The 19,447-nt window shown below is 34.8% G+C and overlaps 1 protein-coding gene across 6 annotated transcripts in view; it reads left to right on the plus strand.

Annotated features, from left to right (window-relative positions):
• Nucleotides 1–19,447, plus strand: part of LOC114052343 (contactin-associated protein-like 4) — a 587,798-nt gene that overhangs the window by 443,473 nt on the left and 124,878 nt on the right. For all 6 annotated transcript variants that reach the window (XM_027874897.1, XM_027874896.1, XM_027874899.1 and 3 more), the window contains one exon: nt 7,373–7,492. In XM_027874897.1, the coding sequence (XP_027730698.1) occupies nt 7,373–7,492 (120 nt within the window). The remainder of the gene's footprint in view (nt 1–7,372; nt 7,493–19,447) is intronic.

The following is a 19,447-nucleotide window of genomic DNA, read 5'->3' on the forward strand; positions in this document are numbered from 1 at the left end:
ATCTGTACTTTCCTTTTGCATGTAATACACTATTTTATTTTGACTTCCATTGTATTTTCTAAAGAGTAAATTCACTTATTTTTCTTTTTTTATTCTTTAAGATCTCTAATTTACATAATTGCATTTTCAATAAATCATTTTTATTGAGCTTCTTAACCACTCTTGAGTTTCTTACAGTTGCTTCAGTCACTCTTTGGGGAATACAATTGTTACTCTCTTATTTTCTTTTGGAGATTTTTTCTGGTTTTATTTTATTTCATGTGTTTGGCAGTGGAGTTTCTTTTTTCCCTTAGTCTCTCTACTGGTTTCTCTGTAATCCCTTTGAGGATTTTTTTCCCTTTTCTCTCTATTTTTTTCCTTTTTACTTCATTTAATGCATTAATTGCAGGCTTGAATGATGAAAAAATCTGGGTTTCAACATAGTCACTTACTCATCCTTCTTGATATATGTTCCCCTAAACCATACATTCATTTTCATAACATATTCAATGTTCTTCCTCTTACCTTAAATGTCTATGTCCATCTTCTCCAATGATTTAGCTCCTTGTCATCATTCCTTTTTCTAAGTTAAACATTTTTTTTGCATTTTTTTTCCTCTTTTGCACTCACAGCCTTAATCTGTCAAGGAAGAATTTAAGTATTATCTCTTTTGTTAAGCATGCCTGGACCCTTGATATTTCAAATTATCTTTCTTTTCACTGACCACTTACAGTATTTATTGTCTCTAAGTTTCATTTTAAGCATGCACTTCTCTTGAAAATCTTTGAATCTGCTATATTACCTAGTGTAGTATTTTGTTCATAAGGTCCTCAGTAAATATTGATGATTGTAACTGTAATCTAAATATAATTGCAAATGAATCCTGTTCCCTCCCAGTATTACTCTTAGCCATTGAGCTTTAATTTCCTACTTTGTAAAATGAAGGGTTTGTTTGACATAAACTCTAGGCTTCCTTCCTGTTATTAAATTCTGTGATCCTATGAAAAAATGTGAGAGCATAAACATAGGTCATATTTAGTGATCCAAATTTGATCTGATAATTGAATTGACTATATTGTGTTATTGGAAAAATATGCCAAAGAGAGCTAAATGTTTTCCCAACACAGAGTGATTGATTAGTAACAATAGTGTGAGGCAGAAAGCTAGACTGGCAGACTCAGTTATGCTAGGATAATAAATCTAAAGGCTGCCTCCACTGGTACCAAATTAGAGAACAAATGGAAAGCTAACCCACACAGTTCATATTTCCTTTCAAGTAGATTTTAATGAGAACAACATTGATTTTATGCAATTTATTACAAACCATTTGTGTTTAACAATTGGTCATAGTTAGAAATAAGGTTGTTTACTTTTATGTTTCTTTTGTTAAAGGAATTTTTTAAAAAACTTCATAGCCAATGAAAATAAAGAAAAGCAAGCCACTCAAATATGTCCTTTATATATTATGAAAACTTTTTTTTATTTAGGCATAAAAAAATTGTGAATAAGAGATCATTCACTAAAAGTAGAGAGTATGCCTTGAAATAGCAACAAAATAACCTTTGCTGTTAATAGAAATTTTATTTTGTTTTGCATTTATCTGCATTCAATTCAATTCAGCAAATATGTAAGTACCTATTAAATGTCAAACACTGTACCTGGCACTGGGGATATAAAAACAAACAAACAGGAAAAAACTCCCTACCCTTAAAGAACTTAAATTCCAATATAGAGGATACATAGAAATAAATAATAAGTTTACCTAGAGGTAAATAAAAACAAGACAACTTCAGGAGGGAGGGAGCACTTACAACCAGGGGAATCTAGAAAGATTTTGTATAAAAAGTGGTTCCTGACATGAGCCTTGAAGAAAGCTAAGGATTTGAAAAGGCAGAGGTAAGGGCAGAGTGCTTTCTAGGAAAGGGGAACAGTCTGTTGTGGAGACAGACAAGGGAGTGCTCAGAAGGACAATTTGGGACTAGAATATATAGTGCACACTGATAATAATAAGAATGGAAAGGTTCAAGGAGCTGAATTGTGGAGTGCTTTTAAATGGCTGGCTGAAGAATCTGTATTTTCCTTTAAAGTCAACAGGAAGCTACTGATATTTTTGTTTTGTTTTGTTTTGTTTGACTAAATATTTTATTTTTAAGTTTTATTTTGCCTTTTAAAAAAATCATATTCATTTTTATTTATGTGTTGCCACTCCTTTTCCCCATCTAGGGAGTCTTCCCCTTTAACAAAGTTAAACATTTAAGGGGGGAAAATGAGCAAAAGTATCCCATATATCCACCTCATATGACAGCTGCTAAAGATTCTTGTGTAGTAAGTGGCTTGGTCAGACATATTTTTAAGGTTCTAGGGAATATTAATTTGGTAACTGAATAAAAGGTAAATTAATGAAGTGGAAGACTGGAGATGAGAAACCAATTAAAATCTTTTGCAGTCATCCAGGTAAGGAGTGATGAAGGCCTAAACTAAGATAGTGATCACAGGAATAAAGAAGAGCAGAAGGATGAGATATGTTGTGGAAGTAGAATCAGTAAAATTTGGAAACATTATCTATGAGGGATGTAGGAGAGGGTAAAGTAAAAGATGACTTTGAGGTTATACATCTGGGTGACTATACAAATGGCATTTATAGGAAGCAATAAACAATAAAGGCTCCAGGATAGAAGGATGTGGAGACAAAGAGAGACAAGGACAGAGACAGAGACAGTGAGACACAGAGAGTTAGAGACAGACAGAGACAATGAGAGTGATTGTAAGGGAAAACTCTACAAGTAGAAATGTTGACTTTTCTTCAGAGACGAGAACAAAGGAGAAAATGGAATATTCTTTAAAAGGGTTTTGAGGTATGAACTAGGGTAGAAAAACATTCTCATGATGCATGGTCTCTAGTTTCATAACAGAGTAGTGAGGTACTCTAGTGAGGTGGTTGGGGAGGGGTCAGTGTTAGGGGCATAAAGAGAATTGAAATATTTTAGAAGTTACAATGGGAGCTGAAAGTCAATTAGGGAAGAATAAAAGAATCACCATGAGTGGATGAGAGTAGAATTAATATAGATAATGGAAACGTGGAGTGGACTCAGTTGATATGTTTGTGTGACTTCCTCTAGCCAGGATCATTAGGATGTACATAGGAGTGGAAAAGGAAAATAATTATGTTAACACAGAGTTAACCTTTGGGAAGGTGTGAATAATAGGACAAAGGGGAAAAAGAGACTCAAGAACACAGCTGAATTAGTCAAATGTAGGATCAAGATGGTGAAGAAGAAAAATGAGGACAAAACAAGGGTCTTTTCCTGAGAGGAAAGGGATGGATAGAGGGGCTGGAATTTATAATTAAAGGAAAAATAGGTTTGGGAGAAGTTAGGGAGAGGAAGACATAAGCGATGGTTAAGGATGGCTGTCTGAAAGGTTATAGCTCCTTGAAGCAATTCCCCACCAAAGATGTAAAAGGACACCTGATAAAGCAATCATAAATAAAACCAAAGGGAAGTAATATAAGCTGTGTCATCTAGTCCAGAACAACATGAGAAAGTGAACAAAAGTCTGAATATCTTCTAAGCAAGTGCAGGAAAGTGGGTGCTAAACAACTTTTCTGAGTTTGGCCATCAAATCATCCTGAACCCATCTGGTTGTACTATTGCCTAATCCATACTTCTTCAAATTCTAGAAAATTGTGTTTGTGTGTGTGTGTGTGCTTTAACTAAATCTTTGCTAAAAACTAGAGACAGTATATCTGCAGCATTCTCCTCACTTTCTAGTTTCCCAATCCTATAAAAAATGGAAATGAAATAGTTCTGGCATGACCTCTCATAAATTGCTGACTCTTTGTACTTATCACTTTCTTTTCTAATGGTTCAACAACAATTTTTTAAATTATCTTTTCATTATTTTCCCAGGAATCAAAGTTACATTCACTGGTATATGGTTTTCAGGATTTGTTCTCTTCAATTTTTTTGAAAATTGAGACATTTACCCTTTTCCAAACTTGTAGTGATTCTCCTATTTTCTATGATCTTTCAAATGTCGCTTACAGTGACTTACCAGGTGACTTGATTTCATCAAAGGCAATGAAATTGCCAAAGGAAATTACTATTTCCTTACTTAAGCATCAAGTTCCTTTTAGTTATATTTTTTTCTGTTACTTCCCAGAATAAAGGTCATTCTCTTTTTTCAGAGTAAATAGAAATAAAATAAGAATTAGGCAGCTCTGTCTTCTATTTCTTTCCAGTTATCATTATCTAAGATGTCCTAAGCAAAAATGCTATCCCTTCTTTAATTCTACTTTCTCTCCCAATATAGTTAAAACAAACAAACATTTTCCCTTGACTTTAGTTTTCCTCTCATATCAGTTAATCCTGAGCTTTAGCATTCCTGACACTATTTTCATAGGACTATAGCATGCTTTTATTTTCTTCTTCTTCATGCTAGCCTTTCTTCTAAATTCTGTACATCTCATTTTGAATCTACATTGATTAGTGAGTTCCCTGTGGGGTCAATATTGGTCTCTTCAGAGAAATCAATATTCGTTTTCATTGGAACTGTTTCCCTTTGGGTTTACATAATTTCATTCACAAGATGGATGGTAAATGTCACGATTATTCCAATTTTTGGCATATCATTAAGAAAATGTTTTATGTTTAAGGATCAATGGTGTCATGCTGACTGTCTATGTAAGTGGGAAGTATTTTGGTGGGGACTCAGCACTACAGTGCTGAGTCTGGTGAACAGCAGGAATGCCTTCACTTCCAATGTTTTACCTAATACCTTGGGAAAAAAGTTAAGGTGTAGACTATAGACATAGCATCCAGTGCTGGAATCTTTGTTACTTTCATCTTTCTGTAGATGTTTCATTCACCCTTTCTTCACATCAGCCATTTTTTTCCCCCTTAGAACAGAGCTAGACATTGCTATGATCACGTGGCTACTTAACGTCTTTCTTAGAATCCTAGGGGGTAACCCTAGTGTGTGGGGGCAGTGAGGGGGAGGAAGAGGTACATTCATTCTCTGCCACTGTAACTACCAATTCTCCACCAGCATGGTTCCCATTTTCACAAAATCAGTATTGACTTTTAATTATTAAACTTTTATATAATAACACAAAACAAGGAAAAAAATTACAGTATTTTAAAATAAAAGGTAAAAGCAGGAATGATTATAACATTTACTCATACCTGAATCACACTCTCTCTCACCAACGCATATAATATCCCTGGAAGAGGATGGATACACACTTACAGAAACATAGCAGGGAGACATTTGAGTAGGGAAACCCACATGCCCAGGGTACCTCATGAACCTGGATAGCATCCTTGATATCCTGGGTTTCTTTAGATAACTGTTTGCCACATGTGTAACCTGTTGGGTAAAACTGCTTCTCTTCTCTTTGCTCCCTTTCTGGTTCTCAGAGTTCTATTGATGGGCAAAACGGCTACTCTCTGCTGCACATGCTTTTAGCACATAAACACTCTGCTCAGGGTGCTAAGAAAGTATTATTCTCTTTGAGTTGCAAGTATTTCCCTTGAGGCAGAGAACTTTCAAGGTCCTCAGATCTCCTCGGGACCTATGAGGTGTTTTTCACTTTCAAATTATAGCTAATGATAAGACCGCGTAGCTTATAACACCCAGTTCCTCAAATAATGAGGTGTTCTGCTTCGTCCAGTTAGCTCTTCAGGAAAACAGATAGAAAGCCTGTCTTTTTCCCTCTGATTGTCTTCAAACCAGAAAGGGCCATAGAAGGCAACACAGGTAACCCCAAAAGGTTTCCCCTCTCTCAGTCTATAAGAGATTGTGCTAGTGAGCAATAAACCCAAACAGCTGACTTTCCTGCTTCTCTCTCTACCTGGTCGTGTCCTGCCCCTCAGATCTTACATCCCATTATATTTCTATGGCCTTCCATTTACTATAGCTTCTAACTTGGCCTCAAACTTATTTCCTTATGAGCAGTGGCATCGATAATGTTTGATATGAATCTCAATAATTCCATCTTTCTGCCAAAGGTGACCCTATAATCCTTATATAATCTTCCCATAGAACTCAAACAATTTCATGATTTATTACTCTTTATTAATCACAATGTTTAAATGCTGAAAAGTCACATTCAGTTGAGATGATAGACCATAATGCCCTGCTTCCATTTGTACCACAGTCATTGCTGCCTTCAAACAGGTCCCATCAGTATGTCATTCAGTATTTGGTGGATCTTTTTCTTGTCCTCAGAACATTCTCAGCATTTTATCTGAGAGACTTTGTTTCCTATGAAGTTGATTCTATCAATTTTCATTACATAAATGATCTTTATATGCTTTTTTTGGCAACCCAAATGCTCATGTATGAAAGGGATGGTACATAAGATATACAGAGTGCTAAGAAGATTACCCTGCTTCTCCTTCATTTAAGTTAGTGGTGAAGCTTAATAAAATATGTTGTTCTTGACTATTAATCACACAGATTGTACAAGGCAAAATATTCAATAATGAATTAGACTATCATGTAGAGACACATTTCATATAAATATTTCTACTGATGTTCTGAATTCAAATTATCTTGAAGTCTCATTTGCAGAATACTTAAGTGAGTATTTTAAACCCATTTAAAAAGTTTTAATGATAAAAGTTGCCATTTTAAGTATGTTCCTTTTTAATTTAAAATACTTATCATCTTTAAATTGTTTTAAATAAGTGCAAAGCATAATTACTTTTTAATTTTCTAACTACAGCAAGATTATTGGATAATAAAAAGCTTTTGATTTAAGCATTAAACTAATGCAATTTAGATGTACAGTTTAATGTTGTATAACTATAATAGAGAAAGTATTTGTTGCTTAATTATCATTTTAATTCAGAAATCCAGTAACATGGATTTTAACAGAATCTCACTCTGTATGGAATTTAGATCTCTGGTTTTCAGCATTTTATTTATTGGGTTGTCTCCTTCTTTTCTTCAGAAACATAATCTTTAAAGAAGAGTAATTAATGCAATGAAACATGGCTTTGTAAATACACAGAAATGTCTACCACCATATTCTTGGGACAGCGTCATGCTGACACTACCTTTCCTCATAATGTGAAAATGCTTCCAAATCATCATTTTATCTTTTTATATCCATTCTCCTTTGGTGGCCAAATAGATGATAGATTGAGAAATAAAATTACATGTCATGAAAATATAATCCTATTAGGATTTTTCCCCATTCTGATTATGTATAATTCCTTATATATTAAATGGGAAAATGAAATTTATAAGTTTTCAATGTGCATTTGCTTTTTCTTTTCAATTGGTAATATATGACACACACAGTAGTTCAAAATTTAGAACTTTATTTTGCAGCAATTAAAAATGTTAAGATTCTATTCCTTTTGTAATGAATATTGTTCCTTTACAGCCATCTATGAGCAGTCCTGTGAAGCCTATAAGCACAGAGGGAACACTTCCGGTTTTTATTATATCGATTCGGATGGAAGTGGGCCCCTGGGACCTTTTCTTGTATACTGCAATATGACAGGTGAGTTAATAAGCTTCCTTTGAACATTGTTCTATTCGTGTGCCTGCTCATTATACCCTGAATCATAATTTATCAAGTACAATGTTTATACTGTTTGAGGCTTGATTAACATGCTAGGTGATATTAAAAAAAGATTTTTTAGTTTTATTGTAGCACTAAGAAGTGAACAGAGGTCTTTGAATAAAAATTGGGTCAGTTAATTTAAAAATTCAAATCAGTATACTATCTATTGCATCTATGCCATAATAATACTGAAAGTAATATATATATGTACATATATACATATATATATAGTATTTTAAGAGTTATAAAGCACTTTACATATATAATCTCGTTTGATCCCCACAGAAATTCTCTAAAGCAGATGGTATTGTTATCCCTGTTTTGTAGAAATGTGTGCTGAGAGAGATTAAATCACATGCCTAACTATGAATGAATAAATTTAAAAAATCATTAAGTGCTTGCTGTGTGCAAAGCATTGTTCTCAGTGCTGTGGATACAAGTTGAAAAAAAATAGGACAGTTTCTTTTCTCAAAGAACTCACATTGTAATGGGGGAGACTACCCATATACAAGGTTTCAGTTGCTGCTTAGATTGTATGGTTCCATGGTCATTGCTGTATATTGACAAAGCAGATGGTAATGTCTTTTCATTGATGTAATTTCTTCTGATAAAATCATATCAGTTTCTAATGTTGAATCATTTCACTATGCAAAAGATTTTGGTAACAAGAATTTTCTTTTCTGGGCCTTCAGTAGCTATGACTTTAGTACCACAGGAACAGTTGTCAGGATGCATCCCAGGATCATGGCTGTGGGCTTTGTGCTGGAAGCATTGCTAGTCCCAAAGCTTCTTGGTTTAGGTTCCTGAGCTGTCTCCACTATGGTCTGAGTGGGAATGGTGGTCAGTATGGTGGTGGTACTTTGATTTGCCTGCCAAAATATGGATCCTTTCTCTCCTGCAGGGTACCTTGCTGCTTTAGCTGGGTTGACTTGCCTACCTGTGGATGGCAATTGGTTGGCAGTTGGTATATAAGCTAAAACTTGAACTCAAATCCTCCTGATTACAAGTTAATGCTCAATCCATTATACCAAGATGCCTCTCTGAATTTATAAAACATTTAAAATGATTTTTTTCCTTCAGTCTTGTATTTTCAGAATATTAGAACTAGAAGGAAACTGATAGGATATTCAGTTCAATACTTTCTTTTTAAAGATGATGAAACTGAGGCCCACAGAGAGGAAATGATGTTCCCAATTCACATAGCTACTAAAGGATGTATGTGATTATACTTTATTTATCTCACTCAACTCAAGGTAATATTAAACATGTGCATGTTGGTAGAAAATAAATCAATGAACAAACAATATTCAGTGCCTACTATGTGTCTGGCCATATGCTAAGTGCTGGGGATAGAAATACAAAGTATGAAACAATTCATACTCTCAAGTTTATTTTTAACAAGAGAAAAAGAAGTATATAATAAGCATACAGAGAACAAATTTTAAAAAAAGTATTCATACAAATTATTTAAATACAAGGTAGTCTAAAAGGATTAGGAAAGGCTTCATGAAGAAAGTGAGAATGCATTCCAGATATTAAGAACTACTGGTACATGGGCATGGAAACAGGAAATCTACTTTACTTGATGAAAATCTGCCATATGTCCTATGTTGGTCTTAGTTATATGAACTATACTTGAAATTGAAATAGGCCTATATATAAAATAGATATGTCCTAAATCATATGATTTGCAAGATGGTAACATAGCTATTTCCTATAAATTATGTCTCTTAAATATAAATCTCAGAAACCCCACAAATATTCCAGGTCCACCCACTGGATCTTCAAGATAAGTAGACAAATAAAAAAATACAAAGTAGAAATGTCAAGAAATAGCATTGAATAATTGTACTACTTACATCCTTCACTCAGTTTCCCAATTTCCAAGTCAACTCTGTGGGCCAAATACAATCAGCTCAAGTTACTTTGTGTGATTAGGCTTCCAGATTTGCCTGGAGGAATCCCTACCTGTTTCATCCATAGTTGTGATTTGACTTATATTCCAGAAGAGGTAGCACACACTGATTCTTCCCAACCACTCAAAGAAAAGGGAAACAACTGGAAAGGTTGTGTGAAAGATTCAAGCAGTGCAGAGAGCAAAATGGGAGAATAATTTCAGTAGATTTTGCTACCTTAAGTGTGTTCTGGTTCGGCAACCAGGACTGGCTCTTACGTGCCCCCCTTGAGAGGAGGCTGAGAATACTGAGCTTCAGGACTGCTGCAGCGCTCCATGTGTGGGGAAATGGGTGAGTGAGAACAGAAACCAGAGACAATCAATTGAGAACACAAAAGATTGAAGGACTTAAATTCCAAACCCCCCCCCCAAAATAACAACAACAACAACAACAACAACAAAATTGCTTTTGTGTGCTTCTATTTTGAGGAATTTTAGGTCTTGTTTTCTTTTTTCTTTTTCCCACATAATTTTGTTTGTCTTTTAAAATTTTGTATTGATCTCTAGAGTGTCTCCAGGATTTTCTTTTTAATTGGGATAATTTAGTTAATTTTCCTTCATAGTATAATATTTTTTCAATGTGCTCTGGCATTTTTTCCATTTTTATTAATTTTACCTTTTGTCTTTTTGACTCCCTCAGTTGATTCATCTGCTTCTAAACTAAATTTGTACATGGGTATCAAATTGAGTCCTTCAGTCTTTCATGTTCTTAGTTGTGTGCCTCCCAAGTAATGGGAGAAATTCTTTCATGTTTTTGAGGATAGTCACTTTTAAAAGATAGTAAACTGAGGAGTAGGAGAAAGAACAAAGATCTTCTTGAAGGAAAATAGACATGAAAGTAAAAATTTAAGGGCAATGTAAAGACTCAGAAGAAAGAATGGAGAAAAAGCTGAATTAATACTTTGCTTACTAAATCTCATGATGCTCTCTGAGTGAATCAATATTTTATTGGAAGGATAATTTAGTTAGAAGTTGTGCAGACAGGGAAAGAGGTTGTAAGAGACAGAAGTGATTTTGAGATATTCTCCCACCTAGTCCATAGGTAAACAGAAAGGGGCTCTTCAGACTCTTAACAAGGGGATGGGAGTGAGTCTGTGAAAGATCTGGGTTTGAATAATGAGAGCAACTGATATAGTGACAACCGCAACTTGGATTTTTATTTCAGGGGATAAACTCATGTTTCTAGGAGCAGGATAAAAAGTACATGAAAAATGAACACCTATAGGATAATCTTTGAGACATTTTTGGCTTCATCTGGATGGAAACTTCCATGGGTCAAATTGAGATAGTCCCTTTTATTCTGAACTTTTATTGTAGGATATGTGAGTGAGAGAGTCATGTAGGCCTATAAGTCATTACAAATGAGAAAATTTACTTAGCCAGGTTCACACCACTACCTGGTTGATTAAGTGTGGCCTATAATTCTGCTGTATGGAATTATTGTAGCTGGAACTAAGAGATACCCTTTATTCACCCTGTCTTTTTGCATAAAATCATTTGCAAATTCTCTCTCTCTTATGGTCCTTGAATAAAAGTGGCCCTTAGAAGTTTCCCATTCTTTTGGAAGGGGAGTTGGTAACTTACATATGCTAAGACATAAAGGTAATAGAAATGACTTTTTGACAATTTGGCAATGTACTTGAGCATTAGGAGTAGCTGGTATTTTTGCAGAATGGCCTTAAATTGTGTCTCTCCAGGCACAGATAGCATCAGTCTGCCATCTCAAAAGCTTACAGATCTTAAAAGAATAACCCAGTGAGAGGAAAATGAACAGGAAAGTCTTCTCCCCATATAAGGATAGTAACATTCCCCTGCCCCAGCTCTAGGGGCATACTTGGTCAAAACTTAGCAGAGACTGAAAAAAACAAATGCAAAATACCTCACAGTCCTAGGGTCTTTTCAGAGCTTGTGGGGTATTTATTTTCTCTGCTATCATCTTGAGCATCCACTGACTGTGTTCTCCCCATTTGTTAGGGGGCCAGTGACGAGAACTCCAGTTCCATTTAACTATTTGACACTGGGTGGGTAGTGGATAGGTAACTTTAATGAAGAGATATTTACTTCACAGATATAGCAAGAACAGCTCTACAGACAATTACCATAATGACTCCCTCCCTCTTGCTATTTCAATCTATGGGGATTAGGGAAATAGGTTTTAGTTGACATTTTAGCTTAATTTCCATATTGCACTGGTCCCATCAAGCTCATCATCAGCTCTGTGCTAGATGCAACATCCAGCCTGGATTCCTAGAAACCAGCTTACATCGAACTTACATTCTCAACCTTTGAAGTTTCTGTGATTGGGGATTCCATTTCCAGAATCTAGGATGGAATAGAATCAACAGAAAGACACCTAATCCCTTCCCCCTACAACTTTGTTCTCTCACTGGAAACAGTAAAGGAGTCACCTTGCTCTCCCAGGTATGAATAAAATAAAGAGAAAGGGAGAACTAGAGGAGACTCAATTCTTTTTGAAGATACAAAAAGGCCCAGTTATGCAGTCAATTAAAAATGGCCCAGTTTTGTGGTAGGTCGGCTGGAAACAGTTACAAAGTGTCCACGTATGCACTTTCCTCATATGTCATCAGTATGGTCATTGAAGCAGACTCTCAACCTTTTTATGTAAAGAGACAATGCTTCAGCTAGCCTGGTTATGCACTAGACCTCTATTACTCCAGTAAAGGAAGAGAAAAAGTTCACTACCAAGAAGGAACAGGGAATAGGTAGTTTAGTTTCCCTGAAGACTGAAGAAAAATCTGAACCATTGTTGTGGGGAGAGAGGACATGAACAGCAAGATTGCAGATTTGTTGTTATCTGTAAACCTCTGCAAATCTCAGTTCACAAATAAATCTGCTATACCCAGATGTAGAGGAGCTAAACCTTCAGTATAAGAAGACAAAAGATCCTCAGCAAAGTACTTATGATTTATCATAACTTTGATACTGAGAGTACTTACTAATTGTCCTCCCTCCTTGCCCCCATCCCTAGGCATCACTGGTAGTGAGTACAAGCTATGTAGCAGGTTTCTATGGGGATCTTGGGCTGATACCCAAGAGTAGGGACTTCTATAGGTATAATGATGCTTGACAATCATTCCCACCCTACTCCTATGCTGTTAGAAGTGTTAGATACTGAATTTACATGTGAAGGAAAAGAGGAGACTGGAAGGAAGAATCAGGCTGACTCACAACAAGGCAATGTAAGAAGATGATTTAAGCCTTAGAGGAAGGTCCTAGCTTGGATTAGTCCCATATCCTAGAATTACTTGAAGACTGGAGTTTTGGCTATCCCCACTCCATGGAGGTTGAAAAAACCCTGCAGCCCAGCCTCTGGGTTTTGCAGCACTAGTGAAGAAAGAGGAGTGTTAATGGTTGCAATGCAACAAAAAGATCAAACATCTAAGACATCAAGGAAAAACTCAGTTTAAGTCCTATGCACAAATAGATAAAACAACAGAGATGATCCTAGAAATCAGAAGGAAATATGAATAAAATTTCCCTGAAAGACCAAAGTACAATTAGCAAATGTTATAATATAAAGGAAACTAAGTCAAGAATATCTGAAAAAGACAAATGCAAAAACCTCAGAGATCATGGAACAACAAGAACCTCAAAAGGTCTGGGGAAAACAAATTAGATTAGAAGAAAAATATAGGGAAGAATTTGTCAGAAATTAAAGTTTTCAAAACAGGAAATAGAGTTTTATTTTAGAATTTTAAAAATGCTATTTGTGTACTAGAACAAATTAAATACTTAATGGAGATTTTTTTTTTTTTGAGACTGTGTTTCCTTATCACCTAGACTAGAGTATAAGTCAGGGCTTGATCTCAAATCAAGGCACTGAAGCTTTGATCTGCCCCATTTCCAACCTGGGTTGGTTCATTCCTACTTAGGCAGGTTGGTGAACCCCTGTCCAAACCGTTTACCATATTGATATGAGAGTTAGTGGGGTACACCAGTTAGACTGGGTTTAGTGGAACCCTATTGCAACAGAACACTCCTCAGCTCAAAAGATCCATCAGCCTCAGCCTTCCCCAGTAGCTAAGTTTACAAGTTTACAGGCACCACCATACCTACAGAGAATTTCTTTAAATAAATGAGAGATGAGTAGATTTTGGCAGAAAATAGTTGAGTATAAAAATATTTGAAGAAAAATAAAAGGCAACAGTATTAAAAGAACACATCAATTAATAGCCAAAGTGAATGACATTGAAGACAAAGTATGGAGATAATTTAAGGATTATAGGTCTCCAAACAAGACAAAAAATCTTTTTTTTTCTTTTTTGTGAGGCAGTTGGGGTTCAGTAACTTGCCCAGGGTCACACAGCTAGTAAGTGTCAAGTGTCTGAGGCCAGATTTAAACTCAGATCCTCCTGACTCCAAGGTCAGAGTTCTATCCAATGCACCACCTAGCTTCCCCAAATAAAAAAATACTGTAATGTTCAAAATAATAAAACTTTCAAACAGAAAGGCTGAATACAAACAACAAAACAAGTAGGCAAGAGAAAAACCTGAAAATATGAAGGAAAAGCAGTTCAAGTAACCATGGGTTATTCTATAGTTATAGAAAATCAGAGAAGAGAATCAAGTAATATTCCAACAAGGAATGGAATTCAAGATGAAATTACAAGAGATACATCTTTTATACCTGAATCTAATCATCTATGGGAGAAAACTGGATTAGCAGGAAAAAAAAAGGAGAGACAAATGTAGGAATGTAGAGGAATTCCTAGGGGGAAAAGTGACTAATTACTTGACTTGTAAAAAAACTTCAAATGAAAGCTCAAGAAAGGTAAAAAATATAGTAATCATGGAGAGACTACTTCAGTTAATTATCTCATTTTTATATGTTATGGTCTTATAAAAAAGTGATAGAAAGAATGATCAATGGAGTAAAAGAAAGTACAAAGAAATACCATCAAGCGATAAAAAAGAGCTAAAGGAGTTATTAAGGTTCAGGAGAAACAATGGGGAAAGAATGGAACTGAGGTAAGCCAACCTAAATTCCTTGATCCCACTCAGGTGAATCAGTATATTTGAGTGGAGGGACAGGACAAAGGAATAGCAGAGTAGGACATTACATAAATTGGTAAAATATCTCTGTTTTACTCTCTCTCCACCCCCCACTCTTGTTCCTGAATAAATGCAGTCAATAAATACGGGAAAGTGAGTAATTACTTTGTCATGTAACAACAAATTGTATATTATACATTTGAAATTTAGTTTAATTTTGCTTTTTTTTTTTTACACAATGTTGTTAACTATTATTAACCATAAAAATAAGTGCTCTTATCTTTCTGGCCCTAATAGATAATCTTTTAATCTTCAGAGATTAAAAAAATATTCAATATACAATTTTGAAATCAATAACAAAACCAAGACATAGATGAATATTTGCAATATCTTAGCATAAGAAAGATCACAGCCATAGTCACTTCAAACTTTTAATATAATGGAGATGACTTTCTTTTCACTTCTGGAAACACAATTCTGTCATTCAGTTCACTCAAGATTATAGTTACAAAAGTAAAGGAGTTAGAGAATTCAAAACTCCTCCCTTTGTGGGTGGGTTGTCTATACTTTGTGGAAAACAAGGGAAAGGAACAGTAAATTAAAGTTCTTTACTGGTAGAGGGAGAATTTGTTTCTTTCTTGGTGAGTAGGGGAGTGTGGATAAGAAGTTGCTAAATGGGTTAATGTCTCTCACTGTTCCAAGCCACAAGTCACCATCTCTGATTCCTTTGGCTTGTGACTTGGTCAGCAATAAATCTCCTATTCTACCTTTAGGTTGTGATCTGAATGTTTCTACCCTCCCTTGCTGCTGGCCATCGTACTCATGCTGAAATTACTTTTTGGGCAACTTATGGTCATATCAGCATCTTTAAGTTCAGTACTCAAGGGCACCTGGGAACTCTTTGTAGCCTGTCACATGTCAAGTAAAAGGTTCCTAGGTCCCAAGGAATCCTGGAATGTCTTCTTGAACAGCAGGCAGTCACTAAATCAGTTGGGAGTTTCTATGGCAATATCCTTGAGTAAGGAAAGAGTTGCATATCAATGAAGGAGTTGGACAAAATGACTTCTCTGGTCACTTCTAGATCTTAAACAATGGTCTTATGACTAGAATTGATACATTCAGTATTTTTTTCAGACATTTTCCAATACATACAGAAACAAAGCAATTAGTCTACCTGCAAACTTGCTAAGATTTGCATATCTGTCAGTGTATTTTATGTTTCAATCTTAAGGTTAAACTTAAAGATGAAATAAAGAATATGTTAGGATCATCACAACCTCATTATATTAGAGGTAAGACAACTGATGCCCAGAGAAGTTAAATGACTTGCCTAGGATCACACACCTGAGGTAGGTTTTTGAATCCATGAAAATTCATGAGGGACAAATTTCAGAATTTTCAGCCCCACATTAATTCTTTTTCAGTAGACCTCATTAAAAAATACTTTTTTGTTTTACTCTTCCCCACCCAGTCTTGTTTCTGAGTAAATGTAATCCATGAATAGGGGAAAGTCAGTAATTAGTTTGAGTCATGTGATAATAAATTATATTTTATACATTTGAAGTTTAGTTTGATTTTGCTTTTTTCCACAATAGAGATATTAACCCTTATTAGCCATAAATGTACATGTTCTCATCTTTTTGACCCCAGAGATAATTTACAATAAGCTATTTTAAAAATTTCAAAACTGAAGGTTTTTCTTATTTTTTTTTGCTTTGATTAGGCCAAGGAAAGAGAATTAATCTTGGTGTCAAAATATTTGGGTTTGAATCCTATATATAATATTTTCTAGCATTCTAAGCTTCAATTTCCTCATCTGTAAAATATATATGTAAAAATATTAATACTGCCTACATCAGATTGTTGGTGTAACAAATGTGTTTTCTAAACTTGTAGAGCACTATTAAGGGTGAGTAATTCTTATGATAGTAACAAATAATGTTTTATAGAGTTTTGGGGGGGTTAGTGCTAGTTAAAATGAACAGAAACACATTTGATGATCATTTATGAACAAATTATGGAAAATTAATTTGGCAAACAAAGTTAGCATTCTTTTTTGGTTTGGCATATAATATTTAACAAACATCTTATTCTTCATCATTTTACAAATGAGTTCATTTTTACTATAGGAGATCGGCTGTACATGCTTATCCTACATATGAGTTGTTTATATGATTTGAGAGTGACCTTGCTTTTGCAAAGGACTACTGAAGAAAGAGGAATCCTGCAATAAATTCAATCTATCTTTTGTCCATTGTGCTAAGAGCACTAAGCTCCCATAAACGAATTCAAAAATGTAATATCAAATAAATCACAGAACAACACAAAAGAAAGAAAAAGACAAAGAGTTGTCCTGATAGTACTGGAGTGAGAAAAAATGGTTAAATCCAGATACACAAGGAATATTGACAAGCCACAGGGGATGTTTAAAAAATACAGTCACCTGAAAAGCAGTGGGCTGCAGACAAAGAAACAAGAGTCAGGCTAGGTAGCAGCTAAATGTCTCCAGAGGTTTAGGGACCTTCTATTCAAATGAAGATCAGAAACCCCAGAGCAAGAGAAAATATACTGCTTAAATAGATAGATAGATAGATAAATAGATAGGTAGAGATATCTATCTACCTCTCTATGTCTATACACACATATTTCCTTTTGCATTAAGTAAGATGTACTTGAAATAAAAAAAATCAGTAATTTATACATTTAGCTATTCTGATGTTCCATTTGTCATTGGGATATGAAGTCTTGCGTACAAATCAATTTTATAGTTAAATGAAGCATACTCTTCAAGGACCAACACTATTTTTTTTCCTTTTTCAATTTTAACCATTTTAGATAGAGAACTCCCTCCTTTTTTCTTTTAAGTTTTATGCCTCTTAAGTTTGCATCACCCCTCCCCTTTTAAAAATATACCTCTCTCCCTTTTCCTATCCAGTAAGCCTTCTCTATTAACAAAGAAGAGAAACAAATATGTAAGCAAAAGTAATAGACATCAGTGTGTGTCTGAAAGCATATGAAATAGTCCACACCCACGATCTCTAGCCTACAGTTGTCAGTGAAGAAGAGATGTGGATTTTCATCTCTTCTCTAAGGCGAAGAATGGTAATTTTACTTACACAATACTTACATTTTAGTTTTCTTTTCCTTTAAATTGTTGTGATATTTATATGTGTTTATTTTTGGAGGGGGGTTTCTACTTACTTCATTCAGAATCATTACATATTAGCTTTCCCATGTTTCTCTGAATTCATCCTGTTTGTATTTTTATATCATGTAGCACATTTACTTATTCATTCCTCAGTAAATGAGCCTCCAAATTGTTCTTTGTTATACATGAAAAAAAGGTACTGATATGACTACTTTAGTATATACAGAACCAAGCCTTCTGTCTTCTTTGGTATATATTTTGATCTCTGGGTAAAAGAATATGATCATTTATATTTTTTTCCATTTAATTTCTTCCAGAATGTCTTCCAGAATGGCAGGAGAGGAAACACAATTCACATATCCATTACCAGCTTATTAGAGAGCCTATCCTTACAGTCCTACCAAAATTAAAGATTTACATTTTAAAAAAAATCTTTGCTGATTTACTGGGTTAAGTAAAACATAAAACATTTTAGTTAGTATTTATCTTATTGTTTGTGATTTGGTGCAATCATTCATATGGTTATTAATGGATTGTATTTCTTTTGGAAAACATCTTTATCCCTTGATGTTTGATCTTTAGAAAGATTTCCTTTTATCCTTTTAATGGTGTCCTTTGATATCTATTTCTGGCTTATATGTAGAAACTTGGGGGAGGATGCTGATGAGTTGTAGAAAGCCAGGGAGAAGAGAAAAGGTCTTATACTAAATAAGAAAGAAAGAAATCATATAGGTAACTTGCAGGGATTTAAACTAATGAAGTCATTTAGAGCTTGATCTTGAAGATGTGAAATTTTAAGAAATTGAGGAAAATTAAAGGAAAAAATAGTCAGGGTTAAGATTTTATTGTCATATTGAAAGGAGATTTAAGAACAATAAAGAAGGTTAAGAATCAAAAAAGGATTAGGGATTAGAAGTTGAAGAAGACTTGGGAAGGGAAAGGAGAAGAAAGTTAAAAAAATAATATAACCCAGTTTGCCTGAAGATATACCCACAGAGTCCAGAAACTGGTAACATTATAAAAATGGTACTTCTGGGATTTTTTGTGGAAATTTCTGGGTAATGAACACTTCCAGAAAGACATGAGACAAGTGATATTTGAACTCAGAGTTTGGCTTCCATTTTGGAGGACTTGCAACCATTTGGACCCACATGATCAGGTCCTGACATTTTTCACAATCCAACTCCTCACTCCTGAGAAGCATTGCCATTGATGTTGCTGTGGTTCTTAGGGAATGCTTGTATCATGAATGCCTCCTCCTCATAAGAATGCAAACACTTTATCCTTATAAAGTCTTTTTCAAATACTCACTTGTGCTTACATTTTTTATATACCTCTTTACTCCTGTGTTTTTAAGTTCAAAGTTTTCATTAAGCTCTGAGCTTTTCATCTAGAATGCTTCATTTTTTTTGCCTCTTGTAAGATTGTATTCACGGTATTCTTGGTTGGAAGCCTGTATCTTTTGCTTTGAGGGATATTGCATTCTGTGCTACCCCTTTGAAGGGGTTGCTGATAAATCTTGTGTGATCATGACTGTGGTTTCCTCAGTACTTAAACCTTCTGGCAGCTTGCAGTGCTTTTTCTTTGACCTTTAAGCTCTGGATTTTGGTTATTATGTCCTTAGAAGTTTTCATTTTGGGGTTTCTTTCAAGAGGTAAATGGTATATTCTTTCTCTTTTTCACTTTGCCCTCTAATTCTATGAAATCTGGACAGTTTTCTTTTATGATTTCTTGAAGTATGATATTCAGCCTCTTTTTTGTATAGTTGTCAGGTACT

Source organism: Vombatus ursinus, unplaced genomic scaffold (genome assembly GCF_900497805.2).
Source record: "Vombatus ursinus unplaced genomic scaffold, bare-nosed wombat genome assembly UNPS02014807.1, whole genome shotgun sequence".
In the NCBI taxonomy this organism is placed as follows: domain Eukaryota; kingdom Metazoa; phylum Chordata; class Mammalia; order Diprotodontia; family Vombatidae; genus Vombatus; species Vombatus ursinus.